The sequence below is a fragment of the Schistocerca americana genome, chromosome 5, assembly GCF_021461395.2.
Source record: "Schistocerca americana isolate TAMUIC-IGC-003095 chromosome 5, iqSchAmer2.1, whole genome shotgun sequence".
Taxonomy (NCBI): domain Eukaryota; kingdom Metazoa; phylum Arthropoda; class Insecta; order Orthoptera; family Acrididae; genus Schistocerca; species Schistocerca americana.
The window spans coordinates 448,919,487-448,944,698 of NC_060123.1; the positions used below are offsets into that span (position 1 = coordinate 448,919,487).

The following is a 25,212-nucleotide window of genomic DNA, read 5'->3' on the forward strand; positions in this document are numbered from 1 at the left end:
GGGTGGCCAATAAGTAATGCCATACATTTTTTTTCTGAAAGCACATTGGTTTTATTCAGGTTCCGAATACACTATTTTATTCCTCACTCCTCCAGCTGCAAAACCCTACATTTTGACATAATCTTCATTCAATGCAATGGCTTTACACCACCTTACTGGAAGGGGCTGTATGCCCGCATGCTACTGCTCTGCTGGTCAGCATCAGAACCACTGTCTGGCTGCATCAATAACCTCTCTATCATCCACATATTGTTTACAGTAGTGTGCTTCTTTCACTAAACCAAATAGGTGAAAGTCAGAAGGTGAGAGATCTGGGCTGTAGAATGAATGATGAAGAACAGTCCAGGGAAGTTGTATGAGCTCCTCTGGGGTGGGCAGATTTGTGTGAGGCCTTGAGTGTCTTGGAGAAGAAGTTCATTTGACTTTTTGTGGTGACAAACATGCTGAAGTTGTTTCTTCAATTTCCTGAAAGTAGTACAATACACTTCTGGGTTGATTATTGCATCATGAGTGAGGATAAAAAACAGAATAACCCTGTCAGAGTCCTAGAAGACCATCACCTCACTTTACTGGTTGAGAGTGCAGCTTTGAACTTTTCCTATGAGGGAGAGGTAGTGTGGTGCCAGTCTATGGATTGCTGTTTTGTTTCCAGTTTAAAGTGATGAACCCGTGTCTCATTGCCTGTGACAATGCTCAACAAAAAATTGTCATGATCACAAACAGTTCCACACAGATGGTCTATCATTGTTCATTAGGATCTTCTGTTGGGCAGTGAGGAACCCAGCAGGGACACATGTTTGAGGCTACAACTGGTGGACAGGTGCCTCAGCAATACCAAAAGAGATGTTCTGTTGTGCAGCAAGGTGTGTGATTGTGATCTGTCAGTCACCTTGAATGAGAATGTCTGCACGTTACAACCTGCAGGAGTCGCAGCTGTGTATGGTCAGCTGGCAAGAGGGTGATCTGACAGGTTTGCGAGACCTTGTTATGATGATGAAAGACATCTCACCCAATGACTCACTGTGCCTTTGTTCACTGCTTGTCTCCATAGACATTGTGCAAGCATTTATGAATATCTGCAGTGCTCTGGTGTATCACCAAAAGAAATTCAATGACAGCTCTCTCCTTGGACTGCACCTCTGATACAGATGCCATTTTGAAAGCTTTTTATAGTGCTGCCATGTATTGGAACTTCATCAAACTATATGGGCTGAGGTGGAAATACTCCATGATGTCCCATAACAAATTCTCCATTTTTTTCAAATGAAGTTGTCCAAGGAAAAAAAAAAATGTGTTGCGTTGAATGCTGCTTGTAAATCATAAATTTTTTGCAACAAAACCTGAGAAGTTATCTATCTCCAGGAGTGCAATGGCTTTTATAATATAATACATCATGAGACAGATGAAAACCAAGAACAGAATTTACATTCCCCAGGAGTTAGTCTTTATTATAAGAAAACCAGTATGTCTAAAGAAATGTCAAAATTTAATCTGATAATAAATATGCCTTGATGAGGAATTTTCTGCCAAGATAAGTTCAGGTTAATAATCAGCAACTAGAAAAAAAACAAGATTTACACTTTGTATTAGCATTAAACAATGCAATTTATGTAAATATTTGTGACTTAAGACAGTGGTTTGCTAGTCTTTATGTACATAATGTCATAACTTCTACATTATTTGCTTTCTTTTCTAACAACCATGAAACTTCGAATAGTAATAATCATATCATAATCTAATATTATCTTTTCCTGATAATTTAATGTTGTATGATATTAACATTAAATCAGAAGCTCACCATGTGGGTACCGAGGAACACCATAATTACCTATATCCCATTCTGAATTTAAGGTACACCTACACATTTTAATGATGATTCTTTGTTTCCTGTAATTTTGATAAGGACCAACAAAGTAATTCAATAATTAGATAACAAAGTTCAAAGTGTCATACTAAATATGCCCTCAGAATCCTCAGTGGCATTGTCTTCTAAGGTATAATGATTTTTATAATTCAGTTCGAACTGTGTATTTGCTTTGATTGCCTGGAATGTCTATTTAGGAGCTGTTCTATAATTCTTTTCTGACTTATTGTGTGCTTTATGTTAAGAAAGAATCCATTGATACTGTTGGCAGTATTAAACAATGAAGATATATTTAGTAAAAGATTTGGAAATATTTCTGTTTCTGCTGCTTTTTGTGTTTTTTAGCATTTAAGGAATTAATTTGCTATTGTGACATGTTTGTTAGGTGTCTTAATGTACATGGCATTCATTAATATTCACAATTAATCATTTTCAGAATAAAATTCAGTTGTCAATTGTACAATCAAGAAATTTACAGGGCTACTGTAAATTATTCATTCATTTACAACTTTATATATTGTATGAAGTATTACGGTGGAAATGTAATTGATGCATGAAAAGAACTGTAAACTCACTGAATTCGCATTGTGCTCACTAGTTGGTGTTATGAGTGCAGTGTATTGGGAAATTGGTGATAAAGCAAGAACAGAGTGTTTATATGTTGGAATATGCAAGATGTTTAGCTGTTACAATCATGCAGCATGCATTCAGAAGGAATTATGGAAGAAAACTGCCATGTAATCAGAACACTGCGCATTGATATTGACAATATAGGGACACTATTTCTTTCTCTAAACAGAAAATTACCTGTCAACCAAGTCTGCCAGATGCAACTGTGGAGAAAGTGAGTGAAAGTTTCATACGCAGTCCAAAAAAATTACCGGTCCACACAAGCCATGAACTAGGAATACCACAGCAATCTGTGTGGAAGATTGTGAGACAGCAGTTGCACTTCAGACTGTACTGTTTGCGGATGATGCAACAATTAAAACTGGAAGATTATGGCTGGTGCTTCAGTTTTGCATCACAATTCAGAAAGCACTTGAGGATGAACATTTTACCTCCAAGCTGATATTCAACAACAAAGCAACCTTCCATTTATGTGGATGTGTTAATCACCACAATATGAAGGTGTGGGGCACAGAAAAGCCTCATAAAAGTGGAGCACACAAATGAGATTAGCCAAAGGTTAATGTTTTTCTGTTTAGTGTTGCAGACAAAGCTGTATGTGCCATTTTTCTTCTGTGGAAAGACTGTGACAGGTACCTCTTAGCTTGATATATTGCACTTTTGGTTGTTTCCACAGCTGCCTGCTGATTCTGAGAATTTCATGTTCCAATAAGATGGGCCACTTCCTCATTGGAACATCTACATTTGTCACTACCTAAATGATGAACTTCCTCATCACTGGATTGGGTGTAGCAGTGAAGATTATATGGCCCTGTTTCCTTGCCCCCACCACAGGTTGCCTGTCGTAATGCTGCCAGACTTTTTCCTTTGTGGTACATTAAGGACCCATGTGTACATACCCCTACTTCCAAGAACAAATAATGTATTGATGCTGCTGTGATGACCATTGAAGGGATGTTGCTGCATAAGGTATGGAAAATAACTTGACTACCTGTTTGGACACATGTTGTGTGACCAGAGGGTGACTTATAGAACATGTGTAGAATGCAAAATGCAAATTTCATGAGTTTACAGTTCTCTTCATGCAACAATCGTATTTGTATATGTAATACTTTGGAAAATATAGAACTTTGAAAACAAATGAATTGTGTGTAGTAGCCTTGTATTTTGCTTTACTGGTTTGAACAGATTAATCTGTCACCTTCAGAAGATTAATATTGGTTTAGCAGATTTCATTATGTTCTTCAGAGAACCGCAATGCCATTTCAATATCTTCTTCACAGAAGCATTATACCATGACTTGTCAAAATATGTAAATATTGTTTGTGATAATTATAAACACAGATTGTTAAGTATTACATACAATATGTACTTTTTCCAACATTGTCAAGGCCCTATGCTTCTGTGAAGGAGATACTGAAATCTATATTAAGCTTCTGAAGATGACAGATAAATCTATAGAAACCAGTAAAGCAAAAAAATTTCCTGTTTGTGCAAGTGCTGACTGAATTTTATTCTGAAATATGTACCATGGCTGCTGAGAAAATTATAGCCCTGAATAAAATTATAGAAATTATTACGTTCAAACAAGATGAGCTGATAATTGTTGTTTCCTCTCTCTGTGGACAGGATGCAGGAGAAATGGTGAAAAGCATCCCTGGAAGCATGTTGATTGCAATACGTTTACTTCGTACTTCTAATGATACAAATGTTTTGGCTGGTGTATGTGCTGTCTTGGCCAGGATAGCACTGGACAAGGAGAACCTGGCTATTATCACAGACCATGGAGTGGCAACTGTACTAGCTAAGCATGTAACAACAGTAAGTGTGATGTGGTTTCTGGTTTCTAAATCTTCAGCTACAATATGTTGTTTCCATGTAACAGCAGCTTGTAAAAGTACCCATGCGACTCACCAAAATCAATTTTTGGAAAGTAAATATGTGACGGATAAAAGGGGAAAACCACAGGAATTTCGATAATATCTGCTTTCTGTCATGGTACTTAATGTAAAAAAGGGATAAACTCAAAATCTGATGCTTAGTTGTGTCAAAAGCAATTCACACTTCATAAATTTATTATTCATTCTGAATAATAATTTTAGAGTCTTGTTTCAAATTGCTTGTTCATTATTTGTTATTGTAGTTGTTGTTGCTTTTATCAATGATTTGAGCAATTAATATCATGCTACAACAGTATTTCCTTTTATTTTCCTTTGTCTGGTGTTTACCCTGTCTTCGGCATTACTTCAAGCATTGTCCTCCCCAATAGCTGAGTGGTCAGCACGAGGGAATGCTATGCTAAGGGGCCAGGGTTTGATTCCTGGCTGGGTCGGAGATTTTCCCCGTTCAGATACTGAGTGTTGTGTTGTCTTCATCATCATCATTTCATCCCCACTGACGCGCAAGTCACCAAATTGGTGTCAAGTCAAAAGACTTGCACCAGGCGACCGGTCTACCTGACAGGAGGGCCTAGCCACATGACATTTCATTTCATTTCACTTCAAGCATTTTCTGACATGCTTCCTTTGTTCGTCATAATTACATGCACATGATTGATGATTAAGTGATGATGCCTAGGTATCCTTTAAGAACAGTTTTATTACAGCATCACAACACTGCCAAGTTCCACAGAAAACAGGACAACAACTGGCATAGTCGTTGATGTGATGCAGCGTATGCTTGGCAGGAAGCTCCAATGGATGGACCACTGGTTGTGGCCAGCTTTTGAGCCATAGCATAGGAAAGTGCTCTCTGCTGAAGGGTGAGCCATAACTGATGTACACAGCAGGCAGAGGAATATCCATGGGTGCTTGATGTCCATATGACCCACAGATAAAGGCTAGTTCCCTTGATAGCAGTGCTGCCATTGCTGCTGGGGTTGCCACCTCTGAATGATGATGGTGCCTCTGATGGCACCTGCTAGCATTTAGCCTGTCAAAATATAGTTTGCAATCAGTACCATGTCCATAACATACACTGTGCAAGTGAGGAGTGTAAACAGTCTCTTGAAGGAGGACTGCCTGCTGAGTAAGAGCAGGCTTCCTGCAGGGTGCAGACGTTGATCTGGAAGCTGAAGTGGTCAGCGACAGTGAGATACTTGACTTCTCTTTGTCCTCAAAGAAAATATTATGGAGCCTTGTTGATACTAGGAAAAAGATTCTGAAAGGTGTACCTCAGCTGGGGGTGGTGGGCCAACCAAAGAAGATCATAGTGCCAGCTGATGTCCTCAATTGGTGCAGAGGGCATCCAAGGTTGAGGGGAACTTTTGGTGGCTCTCTCTGATGCTGTACCCTAAAATTCAGGACTTGAAGCTGGGAAGCAGTATCTGCAGATACGTTGGGTGGTCCACATCAGGATTTGAAGAAAGCTTTTTTTGAGGGGGGGGGGGGGGGGGGGGGGGGTAGGCAAGAGAACTGTGGCGCCGAAAGTGCAGACTGATGTAGCTAGCTGCTGGATTGGTCCAGAAGGAGGGATCACAGGATCAGAGATGACCAGTCAGTGACCCACAAAAGCAAACCCCATGACTGATGGAGCTAATCAGTGAGGCACATGTACACTGCTGGAAACAGGTGAGGAAAACCACAAAGCAGTCTGTGAAGTGAAGACACTGAGGGGCCAGTGTGGCATCAGCGGGTACTGGCAGCACTGGGAGACAGAGCTTGACCAATGTGACCACCGGAAAAGTGACCGTACCACTGGTGAACATGATGTCAACGAGGTGCCAGTGGCACTGGCAGAGAGGGCTTGACCATTGTGGCCTCTGGCACAATGCTGCAACAGAAATGGAGAACCAGCAGCACTGGGAGAGTGGTATAGTTATCACTGGAAAATAAAAATGTGTGAAAATAGTGGGTAAGGGAGAAGGACATGCCCAAAGGGCAGAAAGAGGAATGGGTGCCAGAAGCACCACAGGCACCAAGAATAACAGTCAAAAGGCCCAGAAATGTGAAAACAGAAAAATGTTACAGGAAAATGTGTGCAACTGAATGTGAAGGTTGTTCCGAAGGCACAAAGTACAGTGTGTGTAGAAGCACACTAATGGAACAGACCGGCAGAGAAAACTATTCGAGGGAATGTGGAGAACATTTTGAGATGTAAACTGACACTGGGGCTTGAGATGGCAAAAACTACTACCAGTGCCCTGAAGAAATGGAAAAGATGACTTGTGTAGAATCATGAGAATGCAGGAATGAAATGCAACAAATGAAAAAGATTTACGCTGCAACAAATGAGAAAAGCTGTACGCCACAAGAAGGGCAAGAAAACATAATGAGGCACCAAGGGAGCTGAGAAAAACAGCATGTCGCCACATGTAACCCAAAAGAAGAAGGTGGCAGGTGTTGTGCTGCACCTGCAAGGATGGCCGACCATGGCTTTATCTTCTCAAAGTGGGTGGGGCAGCATCAGGATCAGTCAATCAGTACAGATTCAGCAGGATGCAGCTGGAGCCTAGTCTGAGTGCTGTAACGCCAACTACACCGAGAAATGTTGCTTGTACCCTCATCTTGTAGCTGGGCCTCTGCCCACCCTCGATTAAAGGGCTGGCCACGATTGCACAAGCATCAGGCATAGTTGGAGGGGGCCACCAGCCATGTACCAGATGTGACTGCAGCACGAACATGGAGTTGGCACTGGAGCCAGGGAACATTAACCATTGTTGCCATCTTTTGTATCCTCTATTTTAACTGCATGCACATGATTCATGACTGAATAATGATTCCCAGGTAGCCTTTAAGAACGTTTTTAGTATAGCATGAGAACAAAGTCAAGTTCCACATAAAACAGAATAACAACTTGTGATGAAGCAAGCTGGAATGTTTTTACTTCCCCTCTTGTTTTGCCATCTGTCTCCTTCAAATTCATTTTTTCAATTTCAACTGATTACCATTGACATACATGAATATAATCTGGATTTCGTATAAGAGAACTATTGGCCCTCAATTTTAAAGAATATAACACCAGATCTAATTTTGTGCTTAGTTTTATGTATGTAATTGATTTTCTTACTTATTTTAATTATCCCTAGTTAGTATCTTTTATTATAGGGTGAAATCAGTAATCGTTTCATAATGTAAATTCTATTGTTGACATATAAACAAATATAAATTCTGTAATAATTGTAAACATTTGGAAGGCGAAATAGTAGTAATCTGTTTGGCTCTCTTCAAAAACATGTTAGCAAAGCCAGCCCTTAATTAATTCCAAAGTAATTAACAGTTTTGTCAAAAGTATTGTTTGCTTAACTATATATGTTAATTTCATGATTTAAACAAATAATTCAGCCTAACTCTTGCAGTATGAGAAACTGTTAAAAGGATGCAATTTTTTGATGTATTCATTTAATTTAATGAGTTAAGTTTTAATTGTAATTTCTGTATATTTAACTTGAAACAATATGTAGTTTCAGTGCCTATTATTGTGATGATATATAAGGGCCCAGTTCTTGGTCACGAGTCAGTCAGTCCATGGCCGAGTTTCACATGAGGAACCTGTATTTGTTAAAACAACAACACTGTATCAACTTAACAGAGAAATAAATGTTACACCAATGGGCTGTGTGTTAAAGCAGTAACAGTGTCTGTTCCATATGTACCTTTCTATTCTTCAAGAACTGTGAACTTTTTGATTAGGTTTTTACTACTCGTAGATGTAGAAAAGTGGTGTTCTACGGATCGGAGCGTGGAATGTCAGATCCCTTAATCTGTTAGGTAGGTTAGAAAATTTATAAAGGGAAATGGATAGGTTAAAGTTAGATATAGTGGGAATTAGTGAAGTTCACTGGCAGGAGGAACAAGACTTTTGGTCAGGCGAATACAGGGTTATAAATACAAAATCAAAAAGGGGTAATGCAGGAGTAGGTTTAATAATGAATAGAAAAATAGGAGTGTGGGTAAGCTATTACAAACAGCATAGTGAACGCATTATTGTGGCGAAGATAGACACGAAGCCCACACCTACTACAGTTGTACAAGTTTATATGCCAACTAGCTCTGCAGATGATGAAGAGATTGATGAAATGTATAATGAGATAAAATAAATTATTCAGGTAGTGAAGGGAGACGAAAATTTAATAATCATGTGTGACTGGAATTCGAGAGTAGGGAAAGGGAGAGAAGGAAACATAATAGGTGAATATGGATTGGGGGTAAGAAATGAAAGAGGAAGCCACCTGGAAGAATTTTGCACAGAGCATAACTTAATCATAGCTAACACGTGATTCAAGAATCATGAAAGAAGGTTGTATACATGGAAGAATCCTGGAGATACTAGAAGGTATCAGATAGATTATATAATGGAAAGACAGAGATTTAGGAACCAGGTTTTAAATTGTAAGACATTTCCAGGGGCAGATGTGGACTCTGACCACAATCTATTGGTTATGAATTGCAGATTAAAACTGAAGAACCTGCAAAAAGGTGGGAATATAAGGAAATGGGACCTGGATAAACTGATTAAACAATAGGTTGTACAGAGTTTCAGGGAGAGCACAAGGGAACAATTGACAGGAATGGGGGAAGGAAATACAGTAGAAGAAGAATGGGTAGCTCTGAGGGATGAAGTAGTGAAGGCAGCAGAGGATCAAGTAGGTAAAAAGACGAGGGCTAGTAGAAATCCTTGTGTAACAGAAGAAATATTGAATTTAATTGATGAAAGGAGAAAATATAAAAATGCAGTAAATGAAGAAGGCAAAAAGGAATACAAATGCCTCAGAAATGAGATCAACAGGAAGTGCAAAATGGCTAAGCAGGGATGGATAGAGGACAAATGTAAGTATGTAGAGGCTTATCTCACTAGGGCTAAGATAGATACTGCCTACAGGAAAATTAAAGAGACCTTTGGAGAAAAGAGAGCCACTTGTATGAATATCAAGAGCTCGGATGGAAACCCAGTTCTAAGCAAAGAAGGGAAAGCAGAAAGGTGGAAGGAGTATATAGAGGGTCTATACAAGGGCAATGTACTTGAGGACAATATTATGGAAATGGAAGAGGATGTAGATGAAGATGAAATGTGAGGTACGATACTGTGTGAAGAGTTTGACAGAGCACTGAAAGACCTGAGTCAAAACAAGGCCCCGGGAGTAGACAACATTCCATTAGAACTACTGACGGCCTTGGGAGAGCCAGTCCTGACAAAACTCTACCATCTGGTGAGCAATATGTAGGAGAGAGGCGAAACACCCTCAGACTTCAAGAAGAATATAATAATTCCAATCCCAAAGAAAGCAGGTGTTGACAGATGTGAAAATTACCAAATTATCGGTTTAATATGTCACAGCTGCAAAATACTAATGCGAATTCTTTACAGACGAATGGAAAAACTGGTAGAAGCTGACCTCGGGGAAGATCAGTTTGGATTCCGTAGAAATGTTACACTGACTTTACGACTTATCTTAGAGGAATGATTAAGGAAAGGCAAACCTACGTTTCTAGCATTTGTAGACTTAGAGAAAGCTTTTGACAATGTTGACTGGAATACTCTCTTTCAAATTCTAAAGGTGGCAGGGGTAAAGTACAGGGAGCGAAAGGCTATTTACAATTTGTACAGAAACCAGATGCCAGTTATAAGGGTTGAGGGGCATGAAAGGGAAGCAGTGGTTGGGAAGGGAGTGAGACAGAGTTGTAGCCTCTCCCTGATGTTATTCAATCTGTATATTGAGCAAGCAGTAAAGGAAACAAAAGAAAAATTTGGAGTAGGAATTAAAATCCATGGAGAAGAAATAAAAACTTTGAGGTTCACCGATGATATTGTAATTCTGTCAGAGACAGCAAAGAACCTGGAAGAGCAGTTGAATGCAATGGACAGTGTCTTGAAAGGAGGATATAAGATGAACATCAACAAAAGCAAAACGAGTATAATGGAATGTAGTCGAATTAAGCCGGGTGATGCTGAGGGAATTAGATTAGGAAATGAGACACTTAAAGTAGTAAAGGAGTTTTGATATTTGGGGAACAAAATAACTGATGATGTGCGAAGTAGAGAGGATATAAAATGTAGACTGACAATGGTGAGGAAAGCGTGTCTGAAGTAGAGAAATTTCTTAACATTGAGTATAGATTTAAGTGGCAGGAAATCGTTTCTAAAAGTATTCGTGTGGAGTGCAGCCATATATGGAAGTGAAACATGGGCGTTAAATAGTTTGGACAAGAAGAGAATAGAAGCTTTTGAAATGTGGTGCTACTGAAGAATGCTGAAGATTAGATAGGTAGATCACATAACTAATGAGGAGGTACTGAATAGAATTGGGGAGAAGAGAAATTTCTGGCACAACTTGACTAGAAGAAGGGATCGGTTGGTAGGAAATGTTCTGAGGTATCAAGGGATCACCAATTTAGTATAGGAGGGCAGTGTGGAGGGTAAAAATCGTAGAGGGAGACCAAGAGATGAATACGCTAAGCAGATTCAGAAGGATGTAGGTTGCAGTAAGTACTGGGAGATGAAGAAGCTTGCACAGGATAGAGTAGCATGGAGAGCTGCGTCAAACCAGTCCCAGGACTGAAGACCACAATAGCAACAATAGATGTTCAACAGGAAACAATTGTAGCAGTATGTGGATGTTCACCTGTTAACAATTAATGAGGCTTATGGGAAGCTAGAACAGTAATGCACTGGCCATATATATATAACTGTGAACTTGTGAAAAGTGAAAGTAAAAGACTATGAAATGCAACTGTGCATCTGTTGTTTACATTATTTACAGTAGTCAGTGCTCAATTTACAAACCCCATTTTTTTCAGCCAGTGTAGCAACACAGTATGTCGACATCGAGGACAACAAACGAAGAAATAAATAAAGCAGGCAGAACCGCTACAAGCTGAGATGATCATCCTTGATCTGATGTGAATAACAGAATCAAGGCCTTTAGGGACACTGGTCATGATGATCACAATAGCATAAGTACACAGTCAAAGTCCACTGTAGCAAGACTAGTCTGTGGTGGACTATCATCACTGTTGCAGAGAGATGAATGTCACTGTTGTGGTGTGGTGTAGATTTGGCAGGAAGCTACAATGGATGGACTGTAGATTGTAGCTGGCTCTTGGCCTGGGGCTGAGTGAAGTGCTGCCTGCTGGTGGGTGAGCCATGACTTAAGTACACAGCAGGCAGAAGAGTATCTGTTGGCACTCAGTGCCACATGACACACTAATCGTAGCTAGTTTCCTCTATAGTAGTGCCACCATTTCACCTGATAGCTTTTAGCCAGTCAACAAATTGTTTCTAATCAGTACTGTGTTCATGACATATGATGTACGAGTACTTGCAATATGCATAAACAGTCTCTGAAAAGAGGAACACCTGTGAACCAAGGACAGTGTTCCTACAGGGCATGGACAATTATCTGGAAGCAAAAGTGATCAGCAACAGTGATCATTCAGCTCCTAATCTACAAAATTTTGCACTTTGCTCCCAAATGTGGAAATGCTGTGATGTTCAACTATTCTAAATCTTGGCACGTTCCCTTAACCATATTCTTCTTCTTTTTTGTCAACAGAGGGTTGAATATCTGTTTTACTAATCTATTTTCTTTCCTGTTGTATAGGTTTCCAAGAAACATCAGCTACCCCCTTCTCCTCATAGTATTCAAAATCCTTTCCACATCCTGCTAGACTTCTGTGTTGTTTCACAGTTTCCGTATGTCTTCAGTCCAAACTGTCCCCAGTATTTTTCTGAGTATTCTGCTTTCCAAAATCCCTAGCTTCTGCAGGCTATAGTTGAAAATGAGGCATTCATTGGCATAGAGACATTCTAATTTGAAGGCAGTGTTGTAGTGCCATATCTTGCCATTCCAGGAAATATATTTGTTACTGTGATTTTTTGGTCAATGCATATACCCTTTTTGTCTTAACATTACATAGATCAGCATACATTGTAAAATTAAAATACATATTCTGTAGTTAACACATCTCAAAATCAAATGTCATGAACGTTTATTAGTTCAGAAATATTAACAGGTATTTTCATCTATATCGACAACTACTGAATATTGGCACAGTCCTACAGGTATTTTCATCTACACTCCTGGAAATGGAAAAAAGAACACATTGACACCGGTGTGTCAGACCCACCATACTTGCACCGGACACTGCGAGAGGGCTGTACAAGCAATGATCACACGCACGGCACAGCGGACACACCAGGAACCGCGGTGTTGGCCGTCGAATGGCGCTAGCTGCGCAGCATTTGTGCACCGCCGCCGTCGGTGTCAGCCAGTTTGCCGTGGCATACGGAGCTCCATCGCAGTCTTTAACACTGGTAGCATGCCGCGACAGCGTGGACGTGAACCGTATGTGCAGTTGACGGACTTTGAGCGAGGGCGTATAGTGGGCATGCGGGAGGCCGGATGGACGTACCGCCGAATTGCTCAACACGTGGGGCGTGAGGTCTCCACAGTACATCGATGTTGTCGCCAGTGGTCGGCGGAAGGTGCACGTGCCCGTCGACCTGGGACCGGACCGCAGCGACGCACGGATGCACGCCAAGACCGTAGGATCCTACGCAGTGCCGTAGGGGACCGCACCGCCACTTCCCAGCAAATTAGGGACACTGTTGCTCCTGGGGTATCGGCGAGGACCGTTCGCAACCGTCTCCATGAAGCTGGGCTACGGTCCCGTACACCGTTAGGCCGTCTTCCGCTCACGCCCCAACATCGTGCAGCCCGCCTCCAGTGGTGTCGCGACAGGCGTGAATGGAGGGACGAATGGAGACGTGTCGTCTTCAGCGATGAGAGTCGCTTCTGCCTTGGTGCCAATGATGGTCGTATGCGTGTTTGGCGCCGTGCAGGTGAGCGCCACAATCAGGACTGCATACGACCGAGGCACACAGGGCCAACACCCGGCATCATGGTGTGGGGAGCGATCTCCTACACTGGCCGTACACCACTGGTGATCGTCGAGGGGACACTGAATAGTGCACGGTACATCCAAACCGTCATCGAACCCATCGTTCTACCATTCCTAGACCGGCAAGGGAACTTGCTGTTCCAACAGGACAATGCACGTCCGCATGTATCCCGTGCCACCCAACGTGCTCTAGAAGGTGTAAGTCAACTACCCTGGCCAGCAAGATCTCCGGATCTGTCCCCCATTGAGCATGTTTGGGACTGGATGAAGCGTCGTCTCACGCGGTCTGCACGTCCAGCACGAACGCTGGTCCAACTGAGGCGCCAGGTGGAAATGGCATGGTAAGCCGTTCCACAGGGCTACATCCAGCATCTCTACGATCGTCTCCATGGGAGAATAGCAGCCTGCATTGCTGCGAAAGGTGGATATACACTGTACTAGTGCCGACATTGTGCATGCTCTGTTGCCTGTGTCTATGTGCCTGTGGTTCTGTCAGTGTGATCACGTGATGTATCTGACCCCAGGAATGTGTCAATAAAGTTTCCCCTTCCTGGGACAATGAATTCACGGTGTTCTTATTTCAATTTCCAGGAGTGTATATCGACATCTACTGAATATTGGCACTGAATAGGGGGGTGGGCATAAAAATATAATATATAATGGAAACTGATTAATAATTGCTGCTTGAATAATCAAAAAAATTGGAAAGAATAATTGAAAGAAATTTGAAGGTACACCTATCCTGAGTGAACTTTAACAGGCATTATATCAACAGACCTTCAATATCCAATACATATATATATTCACCATTTAAATTTATGTACTACTTTTTCTTGTTACTGCCATTGTGGATAGAGCTTGGTATGACAATATTGGTTCTGGATCGCCCCACCTCTGCTCACACAGATTCATCTTGTCTGCTCCTCTTGATATCAGGATTCTCGGTGTGGGCGAAATGATGAACAGATGGGTATGGTCATCATGAATTTAAGAGTAAACTTTGCTTTACTAATAACTTTTTGTAGCACTTCTTTAATATCTAGTTGGAATACATATATTTTAACATCAGTAACAGGGCAGAACTTTTCATACGTTTGCCAGCTACTACTTATAGAGACAAACAGATGAATATATAAAAATTCATCAGCTGAAGAGCGTATCTCTACTTGTTTTGTATCTATCTCAGCATCATCGCTGGTGTAAAATAACTTATTATTTTATATATATCTTTTATGTACAAAAAGTAAAGAACAAGGGAAAGAATAATAATAATAATAATAATAATAATAATAATAATAATAATAATAATAATTGACAGCAAGAAACAAGACAAAAGCTATAAATACTTATGCTATACCAATATTGACCTACTCATTTGGAGTAGTGAAATGGAGTAACACAGACCTAGAAGCACTCAATACACTTACACGATCACAATGCCACAAATATAGAATACATCACATACATTCAGCAACTGAAAGATTCACATTAAGCAGAAAGGAAGGAGGAAGGGGATTTATCGACATAAAAAACCTACACTATGGACAGGTAGACAATTTAAAAAAATTCTTTATAGAACGAGCAGAAACTAGCAAAATACACAAAGCAATCACTCATATAAATACATCGGCTACACCACTGCAATTTCATAACCACTTCTACACCCCTTTAGATCACATAACATCAACAGATACGAAGAAAGTAAATTGGAAAAAGAAAACACTACATGGCAAGCACCCGTATCATCTAACACAGCCACACATCGATCAAGACGCATCCAACACATGGCTAAGAAAAGGCAATATATGCAGTGAGACGGAAGGATTCATGATTGCAATACAGGATCAAACAATAAACACCAGATATTACAGCAAGCATATTATTAAAGATCCCAATACGACAACAGATAAATGCAGACTTTGCAAACAACAAATAGAAACAGTAGATCACATCACAAGTGGATGCACAATACTAGCAAATACAGAATACCCCAGAAGACATGACAATGTAGCAAAAATAATACATCAACAGCTTGCCTTACAACATAAACTTATAAAACAACATGTTCCCACATACAAGTATGCACCACAAAATGTACTGGAGAACGATGAATACAAATTATACTGGAACAGAACCATTATAACAGATAAAACAACACCACATAACAAACCTGACATCATACTCACCAATAAAAAGAAGAAATTAACACAACTAATCGAAATATCCATACCCAATACAACAAATATACAAAAGAAAACAGGAGAAAAAATTGAAAAATACATCCAACTGGCTGAGGAAGTCAAGGACATGTGGCACCAGGATAAAGTTGACATTATACCAATTATACTATCAACTACAGGAGTCATACCACACAATATCCACCCGTACATCAATGCAATACAGCTACATCCAAACGTATATATACAACTACAGAAATCCGTAATTATTGATACGTGTTCAATAACCCGAAATTTCCTAAATACAATGTAACACATACCGTGCAGTTAAAAGGAAGTCACGCTGGATGAAGGTCCGCGTCACTTTCCATTTTTAACCAGACCTAAGGTCTGAGAAAAATAGAAATAATAATAATAATAATAATAATAATAATAATGTACTGAAGAATGACGAATACAAATTATACTGGAACAGAACCATTATAACAGATAAAACAACACCACATAACAAACCTGACATCATACTCACCAATAAAAAGAAGAAATTAACACAACTAATTGAAATATCCATACCCAATATGACAAATATACAGAAGAAAACAGGAGAAAAAATTGAAAAATACATCCAACTGGCTGAGGAAGTCAAGGACATGTGGCATCAGGATAAAGTTGACGTTATACCGATTATACTATCAACTACAGGAGTCATACCACACAATATCCACCAGTACATCAATGCAATACAGTTACATCCAAACGTATATATACAACTACAGAAATCCATAATTATTGATACGTGTTCAATAACCCGAAAGATCCTAAATACAATGTAACATATACCATACAGTTAAAAGGAAGTCACGCTTGATGAAGGTCCGCGTCACTTTCCATTTTTTACCAGACCTAAGGTCTGAGAAAGGAAAGAAGATAATAATAATAATAATAATATGATTCATTACAATTTCCCCCCACTGTGCACTGACATCATATGGAGGTGCAAAGTGTGTGGGTTTATTTCTCTTTTTATGGGTTGATAACCCTGGACAGTATGGGCATAGCATTTATTTTTCGACCATTGGAGTTATCCTACATGGTTATAAATTTATATAGGCATGTCAGCTTCCCTTAACACATACCTACATAAGTTTTCTTTCATGACAAAGTTCTTGCCGTAACCGCAAAGTCCCACTATTGTCAGTCAGTATCTGCCCAGTGTTTAGCTTGCAAACCATGCATATGCAGCTCAATGTTGGTTACCATGCCAGCTCACTTTCACATGTTTAATACAAAGTCTGAGTGCTTGTGTCGTGCATCCACCGTAGCCTTCACTGCACAAATTCGTGAAGTTCATGTCCAGTGGCATGACCCCTTGTGAAATCTTCGATCTAGTGTCAACTGGTTTCAATATCAGCGGTTCGAGGAATGTATTTCACCTCATCACTCTCACTTATTTAGTGGGAACACCAGCTGTACATTCCACATCCATCGACAAGGTAAGTTTCTTGCCGCTTTTACGATATTGTCGAGCACAGAAAATTCATGTTATTGCGACATTGTCTAGTCATTTTTAGTTCATCCCACAACACACACACATATCTCACACACACACACACACTTAACACTTTTCAGGCAGGTTTTTGTGCTTTGTTTTTGAACATCTTTCATACTGTTGCATTACACAAAATTTCTGTAGTATCCTTTCCATATACTATATGCATAACAAAAAAATACAAATACAACTACAGAAATAAACTTATCCTATTCATTTTCTGACATGCCATTATCGTTGCTTATGTACATTTTAGTCTGATTGTCATTTTGTTTTAGTACATTTTATTAAATTGTAATTTCAATACATTTTTTAATTCCAATTATATGAGTACACTCTTTGCTCTCGTTTGGTTTTACATTCTTGACATAACATTCATAATAGATTCTATTTTCCTTTATGGCATAAATTGACATACATTTCATTTAAATTTACAGTGACTTCTTGTCGGAGCATATTTATCAATTTCAAGGAATTAAAGAAGTAAACAATAGTCAAATGGTTCAAATGGCTCTGAGCACTATGGGACTCAACTGCTGAGGTCATTAGTCCCCTAGAACTTAGAACTAGTTAAACCTAACTAACCTAAGGACATCACAAACATCCATGCCCGAGGCAGGATTCGAACCTGCGACCGTAGCGGTCTTGCGGTTCCTGACTGCAGCGCCTTTAACCGCATGGCCACTTCGGCCGGCAAACAATAGTCGCTACTATAGATTCTATGCGCTGCTCAAATAACTAGTCATGGCTTCGCCCCTCTAGCATTCTCCAGGACGGATCCATACGCTACAAGGTTGAGGAAATTTCACAGAAAGGCATTTATGTGCTCAGCTACATCATGGAACTCAACTTAACTGTGGTCCCGGGAACAAAATGATTTGTTGTTTATAAACACAATGAAAATCTGACGATACCAATTGTATCAAATACTTATTAAAGTGCAGCTCAATATTTACCGGTTATGTTCATTGTATAAAGGATGAACCATTTCATATGCTGAGGTATACAGAGCTGTGTCATCAATACTATATATTATGCCCAATGAGTGTGGAACAGCATTTATATGAGTGATAAATATGTAAAAAAAATTTCTGTGTAAATCAGGTGTTTGATGGTATCATGGGTAACTGATGCTCACAGTAGTTAGGTGACCCCTTGATTATTTGATAGTGCTCCACCTTAGTTCAGCGTCGTGATATGCCATGTACTGCAACTGTATTCTTTTACACATATTTTCACACTATCACATTCATACCTATCATAAACTTGCAACTATATTTACTTGTGTTGCAGCCCTTTCTTATGTTTATATGGTACCTAACGCTCGACAAGCATTTATCTTTCTTCACTTTAGGATGTGTCAATGCATCATTCCCTGGAAGAAAAAACTTAATACTAATTTAAAACTAAATCTTCATAGATAAGTGTAGAGTGGCTTGATGGTCACTAATACCACTTTCATATATTCAACCATGTATTCATTTACTTCAGCGTGCAGTTGTGCTATCACAAACTCATTTAATGTCATGTGTGCATCTCTACTTACCTCATAAATCTGAAAGATAAAGTGTATTATAGGTGTGATGTGACCTCTTATTCAGATTGCCACTTATATTGTACTCACTTGTTTACCTGCAGAAAGAGTTTTCTGGTCCCCTGGCTATAATTAGTGTGTGTACTTTCAATACTTAAATTTATAAATATATAGATGTAATGTATATAGTAGTGTAACTTCAGTGAATATATCAAAGTTTAGGATCCCTTTCTGTGTGTATAATCCATTAGCTTATCTTCATTTGCATTTTTTGTGTGGATAGTCTTAGTTATAGCATAGACTCTCCCTTAATTTTCTATGTCCCTGTTTATGCAATAGGCTTTAAAAATGCTAATGCAGGCTGCAGCTCATAGGGTTTGTTTGTTTTCGGTGCTCCAACACTTTCAGCTGTGTCTGTCTGGTGCGCACGCCCTTGCGGTTTGTTGTCTAGATTTCTCCCCAGTGCGTGTGCGCTGTGTCGCTCTGTTACTACTAACATTGCAGCGAGTTGTACATTGCATTGTATGCTACTGTGCCTTTCACAAGTTCATTTATTCATTTACAACTGGGCTACATGCAAGGCGGAGCATTGAGTTTAAAATATCGTCATATCTAGACAAGTAAAAGTAAAATTCTTCCTTGTTACATCCGCTCACCTTATCATTTACGCATTTTACATATTAGAAAAACAACGCAAACAAAAATTTTTCTTATCAGCTAACAAGATAAATTCTGGAATGTGATTTTCCAGCATCCTAAATCTAATAATATTATACATATGTACAACTTAGAGGATATATACCTACCTTGATCATATCTGATAAAGCAAGTGTTGATCAAGCTCGTCCCCTCACTCTCCTCCAAGATCACAGAACAGTTCAAGTTCTCTGGTGTCGCAGTGGCATTGGTCTCTGGGTTAGGCGTAACTTACACTATGTGGACTGTTGGTGTTTGATTACACCAACTAGTACCCTGAGAAGCTCTCGACTGACATTCTCCTTGCCTCTGGATAATATTACACATATGTTTGTGACTTTGCTGGACAAGTTCTGCGGTCTGTGGGTTATTCAGTTGTTTGTATTGTTTTGTGTTTGCCAAGTGATTGGCTGATTATTGTTGATAGCTTGTGTCTGTACATACTGTACAGGCTGGCCATATGCTACTCAGCCATTGTAGTTGTTTTTGCTAAATTTTTGCCTATTTCTTTTATATCCACCTCTGAAAGTATGGCTTTCTCCATTGCTATTGTGATTACCATTACCATTACCATAGGACTGTGTGGGGTAAAGTTTCCATCAATGTTGTACTATGAATGCATTGTTTACTTGTTGGTCTGTAAATCTCTGTGTCGCTATCAGCCTATTAAAAGGCTTGTGTTGTACTGGTCTCTCTTCATATATCAAATCTATTGAGTCCACTACAGATAGAAAGTATTCGGTGTCGTGGTCCGGGATGGTAATGAGTTTTTCCCTACTGTGTGCAGGACGACAGCTCTTTAAAATTTTCAAAAAAGCCCCTTAAGCTTCCATACTTACTATTGAACAGAGCTGGGTTGAATGCTTCACATCTGAGCCTCTCTTGTATGGTCTCAGACCAACACTCATCCACAAATGCTCTCTCAAACTGTTCATAATAGTGGCAACATCCCGCCATGTCCATAGCCCATAGCAGAACGTCACCCTGTGTATATCCAACAACAAATCTAATTTTCTGGGCATTGGTCCAGGTACGACGTAAAACATTTTGAAATGCCCTGATAAAGACCACAGGGTGTGTTATTTCCCTTCTGAAGTAAATATCAGAAACTGTCGATGCCTAAGTAAAGCCCCATCTACAAGGAATGTTGACAAACAAGCGGCGCCATCAGTGACAGGCATGTTAATGTTCACTTGTGAAACAGTGCATGGCAACTGTGCTTCTACGTTCTATGTGATTACTCTGCTATTCACAGTAAACTTCCTGACAGAGGGTTCAATGAACCACCTTCAAGTTGTCTCTCTACCATTCCACTCTTGAGCAGCGCACGGGAAAATGAGCACTTAAATTTTTCTGTGCAAGCCCTGATTTCTTTTATTGTATCATGATGATAATTTCTCCCTATGCAGGTGGGTGCCAACAGAATGTTTTCACAATCAGAGGAAAAAATTAGTGATTTAAATTTCACGAGAAGATCCTGTCAAAATGAAAAACGCATTTGTTTTAATGATAGCCACTCCAATTCACATATCATGTCTGTGGCACTATCTCCCCTACTTAGCAATGAGCTGCCCTTCTTTGTACTTTTTTGATGTCATCCATCAGTCCCATCTGATGCAGATCCCACACCGCACAGCAATACTCCAGAATAGGGTGGACAAGCATGGGGTAAGCAGTCTCTTTGGTAGACCTGTTGCACCTTCTACGTGTTCTGCCAATGAATCACAATGTTTGGTTGGCTCTACCCACAACATTATCCATGTGATAGTTCCAATTTAGGGTATTTGTAATTGTAATCCCTAAGTATTTAGTTGAATTTACAACCTTCACATTTGTGTGACGTACAATGTAATTGAAATTTAGCGGATTTCTTTTAATACTCATATGAATAACTTCACACTTTTCTTTATTCAGTGTCAGTTGCCACTTTCTGCACCATTTGCTCGACAGGCCCAACTTCTGGCAAGTGTTGTTGCATTGTGCAACCTTCACTGTTTTCCTTCGACGGACTAACCCCATATTGTGGGTAATCAGTGAACATATCTAACTTCTCTTAAAGCATAGGTTTGTTTTCTGTCATATGTTGTTTTGGAATGTCAGTAGTTTTGGCAACACTGCCTCGTAATGTTTCCTCTGCTTCCATTAAACCTGATTCTAGTTTAGCTAGAAGTTGACTTTCTTTCTCTTTTAGAGCTTCTTCTACAGTATCTACATAAATTTTGCAACTGTGACACTACCTTTTCAGCAAGGGTGCTTCCCTTATCCAGCATCCTGACTTCAGCTTTTCCAGTTATTTCCTTTTCATCTGCACATAATATATCTCTCTGTTTTATGGCAAATTCTGATTCTAAACTTAACTGATCTACTCATACTCAGCTTGTGTATTTCTGTAGGTAGGTTTTTGCAAATGACTAGCAGCTCACTGACTGTGTTTCTCAAATTTTTTACCAACATATCTACTTTGGTTTGCATCTTCTGAGTTGGAGAATGTTTCACTAAGATTTTGTAACTCGCCTGCAGGTTGTTCCTGTTTATAGTCTACAGATGTTATTTTTTCCCTTAATGTATTTATATTGCGTGACATGTCGGTAATTATTTCTTCTTTTAGTTGTTTACCAAGCTCTGTGAATTTCCCGGATAATTCAGTGTGTATAGTTTTGTTCACCTCCCTGAACTGTTGACTAATACTAGTCTTGAAATCGTTAAATGAATTATATTGCTGTGCAAACTGTTGTCCTATATTTTCCTGATGTCCTGTGAACTGCTGTGTAAACTGCTGCGTTATTAGTTGCATGAGCAGTGACAAATTGCATGTCTCGCTAGTATTTGCATTGCTTTCATGAACTGTTTCCTATTCTTGCATTTGCAACATTGTGAGCAATTAATCAAAGGAATTTTCACAGTCGCGCACTTCAGTTTCACTATGTGAAAAAATGTTTTCCCGTGAGAACTGAGAAATTGTCTCATCAAGCGTCATAAAAGTGACATCTTGATTAGTTATATTACCAGTGTCATCATTTTTTAATAGTGGGACGCCAGACTTGTTGTTTCAGTAGCCAAAGGCCAGTTGACAAGTTGGCTTGTCACTTTCAACTGCCAAGCTCAGATTTGCAACATCTTGGCATAATGCATTTTGTAATGAATTTTTCCTTTGAATCCATTGTGAACAATGTTTAACAAAACTATGAAAAAAAAAGATTTTTAAACATGAAATTTTGTTTGTATTGGTACTTTTCAATTTAATTAGATTTATGGGCATATTCATTAATGACCTGGTTATTCTTTGATGCAGTCTTACAGAATCTGAATGAATTATTTTGCACTTTAATGTTGACTACTTTCCTTAAAGAATATTAATTCGAAAGGAGAGGAGATTACCTATGGTGAGGAGATGGCACCAATTGCGGCCATATAAGCGTACAGCATAGCGGCTTCCTACCTTTACCGCTAAAATCTGCATTGCCGGCGCATCTCGTTAGTAGGCAGAATTTAATTTTAATTTGCTCCTTCAAATTTTTATTAGTCTCAATCTCATAGACATGTAACAAATGCAACAAAGGTCTCATTAGTTTCTTGTAACTATAAAATGAATCATTTATTGCGAAAAAAAAAATTTTTATCTTAAAAATTGAAAGGTCTGTTCATATTCTGCTTGGCGCTGTCCTTTGAATGGTCACCATTGAATAGTGGCATAAAAATATAATATGCAAATTTTTCTTGTCTACTTTGACAGGTATGTTCGTCGTGAATGTGTGAGTAAACTTTGCTCTCCTAATAACTTTTTATAGCACTTCTTTAATGTTCGGTTCAAATACACATTTTTAAAAAGTATTAATGCGGCAGAACCTGCTCACTACCACTTCTAGAGACAAACAGATGAATATACAAAAATTCATCAGTTGAAGAGCATATCTCTACTTGTTTTGTTTCTATCCCAGCATCATTGTTGTTGGTACGAAATAACTTATATATATAAAAGGAAAAGCATGAGGGAAATAATAATAATATGATTCATTACACTACATACATACCCTGCAAGACACTGTACAGCACATGGCAGAGGGTACGTTCTATCACTGCCAGTGTTTTCCTCTCTCTTCCTCTTGCAAATGGAGTGAGGAAAAAATAAGCATCTACAACATGTCATTTCTCTTATCTTCATAATCCATACAGGAAATGTTGTGAGGAAGGCTAATCAGAGACTGTGTTTTATTGGCAGGACACTTAGAAAATGTAACAGGTCTACTAAGGAGACTGCCTACACTACACTTGTCCGTCCTCTTTTAGAATACTGCTGCACAGTGTGGGATCCTTACCAAATAGGACTGATGGAGTACATCGAAAAAGTTCAAAGAAAGGCAGCACACTTTTTATTATTGCAAGATAGGGGAGACAGTGTCACTGAAATGATACAGGATTTGGAGTGGACATCAATAAAACAAAGGGGTTTTTCTCCTCCAAATGCGAATATATTTTGTTGACACCAACCTATGTAGGGAGAAATGATCACCATGATAAAGTAAGGGAAATCAAAGATCATACAGAAAGATATACATGTTTGTTCTTTCCATGTACTATACGAGATTGGAATAATAGAGAATTGTCAAGATGGTTCAAGGAACCCTTTGCCAGGCACTTAAATGTGATTTGCAGAGTATCCATGTAGATGTAGATGTAGATGTAGAAATTTCTCCAGAACCCAAACTGGTCTTCTCTGAGGTCAGCTTCTGCTAGGTTTTCCATTCTTTGTAAATAATGCATATCATTATTTTAACCATGACTTATTAAACTGATAGAACAGTAATATTCACTCATGTCAGCAACTGCTTCCATTGGTATTTGAATTATTATTTTTCTTGGTATCTGAGGGTAGCTTGGCAGTGTCATAAATCTTGCACACCAAGTGAAATAGTTTTATCATGGCTGTTTAACCCCAGGACTCAATAATTCTGGGGGAATATCGTCTACTCCAGGGGGCCTTGATTCAAAATATCTCTTTCAGTGCTGTGTCAAATTCTTCTTGTAGTATCATATTCACAATTGGATCATCATCTTCCCCTGTCGTCAAGTGCATTTCCCATGTACAGCCTCTCTGTATATTCCTTACACCTTTTCCTATTTTGCTTAGTACTGGTGTACCCAGTTTCTTAAGTTTTAATTAGAGTTCATAACCAATAAATTATTCTGACAGTTCACATAAGACCCTGGAAATTCGTACAATTTAAAATATGGTCATGAAATCTCTGTCTTGCCATTATACAACAAATCTGAGACCTTCCATTGTCCCCAGGTCTCTTCCCAATGTTCTGTTTTCTTTTCTTATTCTTAAACCAAGTGTTAACGATGACTAAACTATGCAAAGTTCTACCACACAACTTCCTTTTTCATTCCTTTCCCAGTCGATATTCTGCTGCTATTTTTTCCTTCTCTTCCTCTTCCTACTACTGAATTCCACTCACCCATCACAATTAAACTTTCCTGTCACTTAACTTTCTGAATAATTTCGTTTATCTCTTAATACAGTGTTTCAATATCTTCATCATCTGCAGAGCTAGTTGGCATATAAACATGTGGTACTGTCATGGGTATTGGCTTTGTGTCTGTCTTGGCTATGATAATGTGTTCACTATGCTGTTCATAGTATTGTACCCACTTTCCTGTTTTCTTATTCATTATTAGACTTTCACCTGCATTACCTGTGTTTGATTTTGTATTTATAACCATGTACTCACCTGACAATATGTTCCATTCTTCTTATAATGGGCAAACATAGCATGTGAAGTGCCACAGGGATCACTGTTGGGCCCATTCTTGTTTGTAACCTACATAAATGATCCACTGACACCTTTAAAGGGCAGTTCATAAATATGTTATGCTCTGACAAATGTATTTGTGCCATCCCCTGGGTGACCTCATCATTCAGG

General features: G+C 39.1%; 1 protein-coding gene across 1 annotated transcript in view; it reads left to right on the plus strand.

Annotated features, from left to right (window-relative positions):
- The window catches only part of LOC124616744 (armadillo repeat-containing protein gudu-like), a 159,061-nt gene that overhangs the window by 111,632 nt on the left and 22,217 nt on the right, over positions 1 to 25,212 (plus strand). The window contains exon 9 of the mRNA XM_047145113.1: positions 4,124 to 4,315. Within this exon, the coding sequence (XP_047001069.1) occupies positions 4,124 to 4,315 (192 nt within the window). The remainder of the gene's footprint in view (positions 1 to 4,123; positions 4,316 to 25,212) is intronic.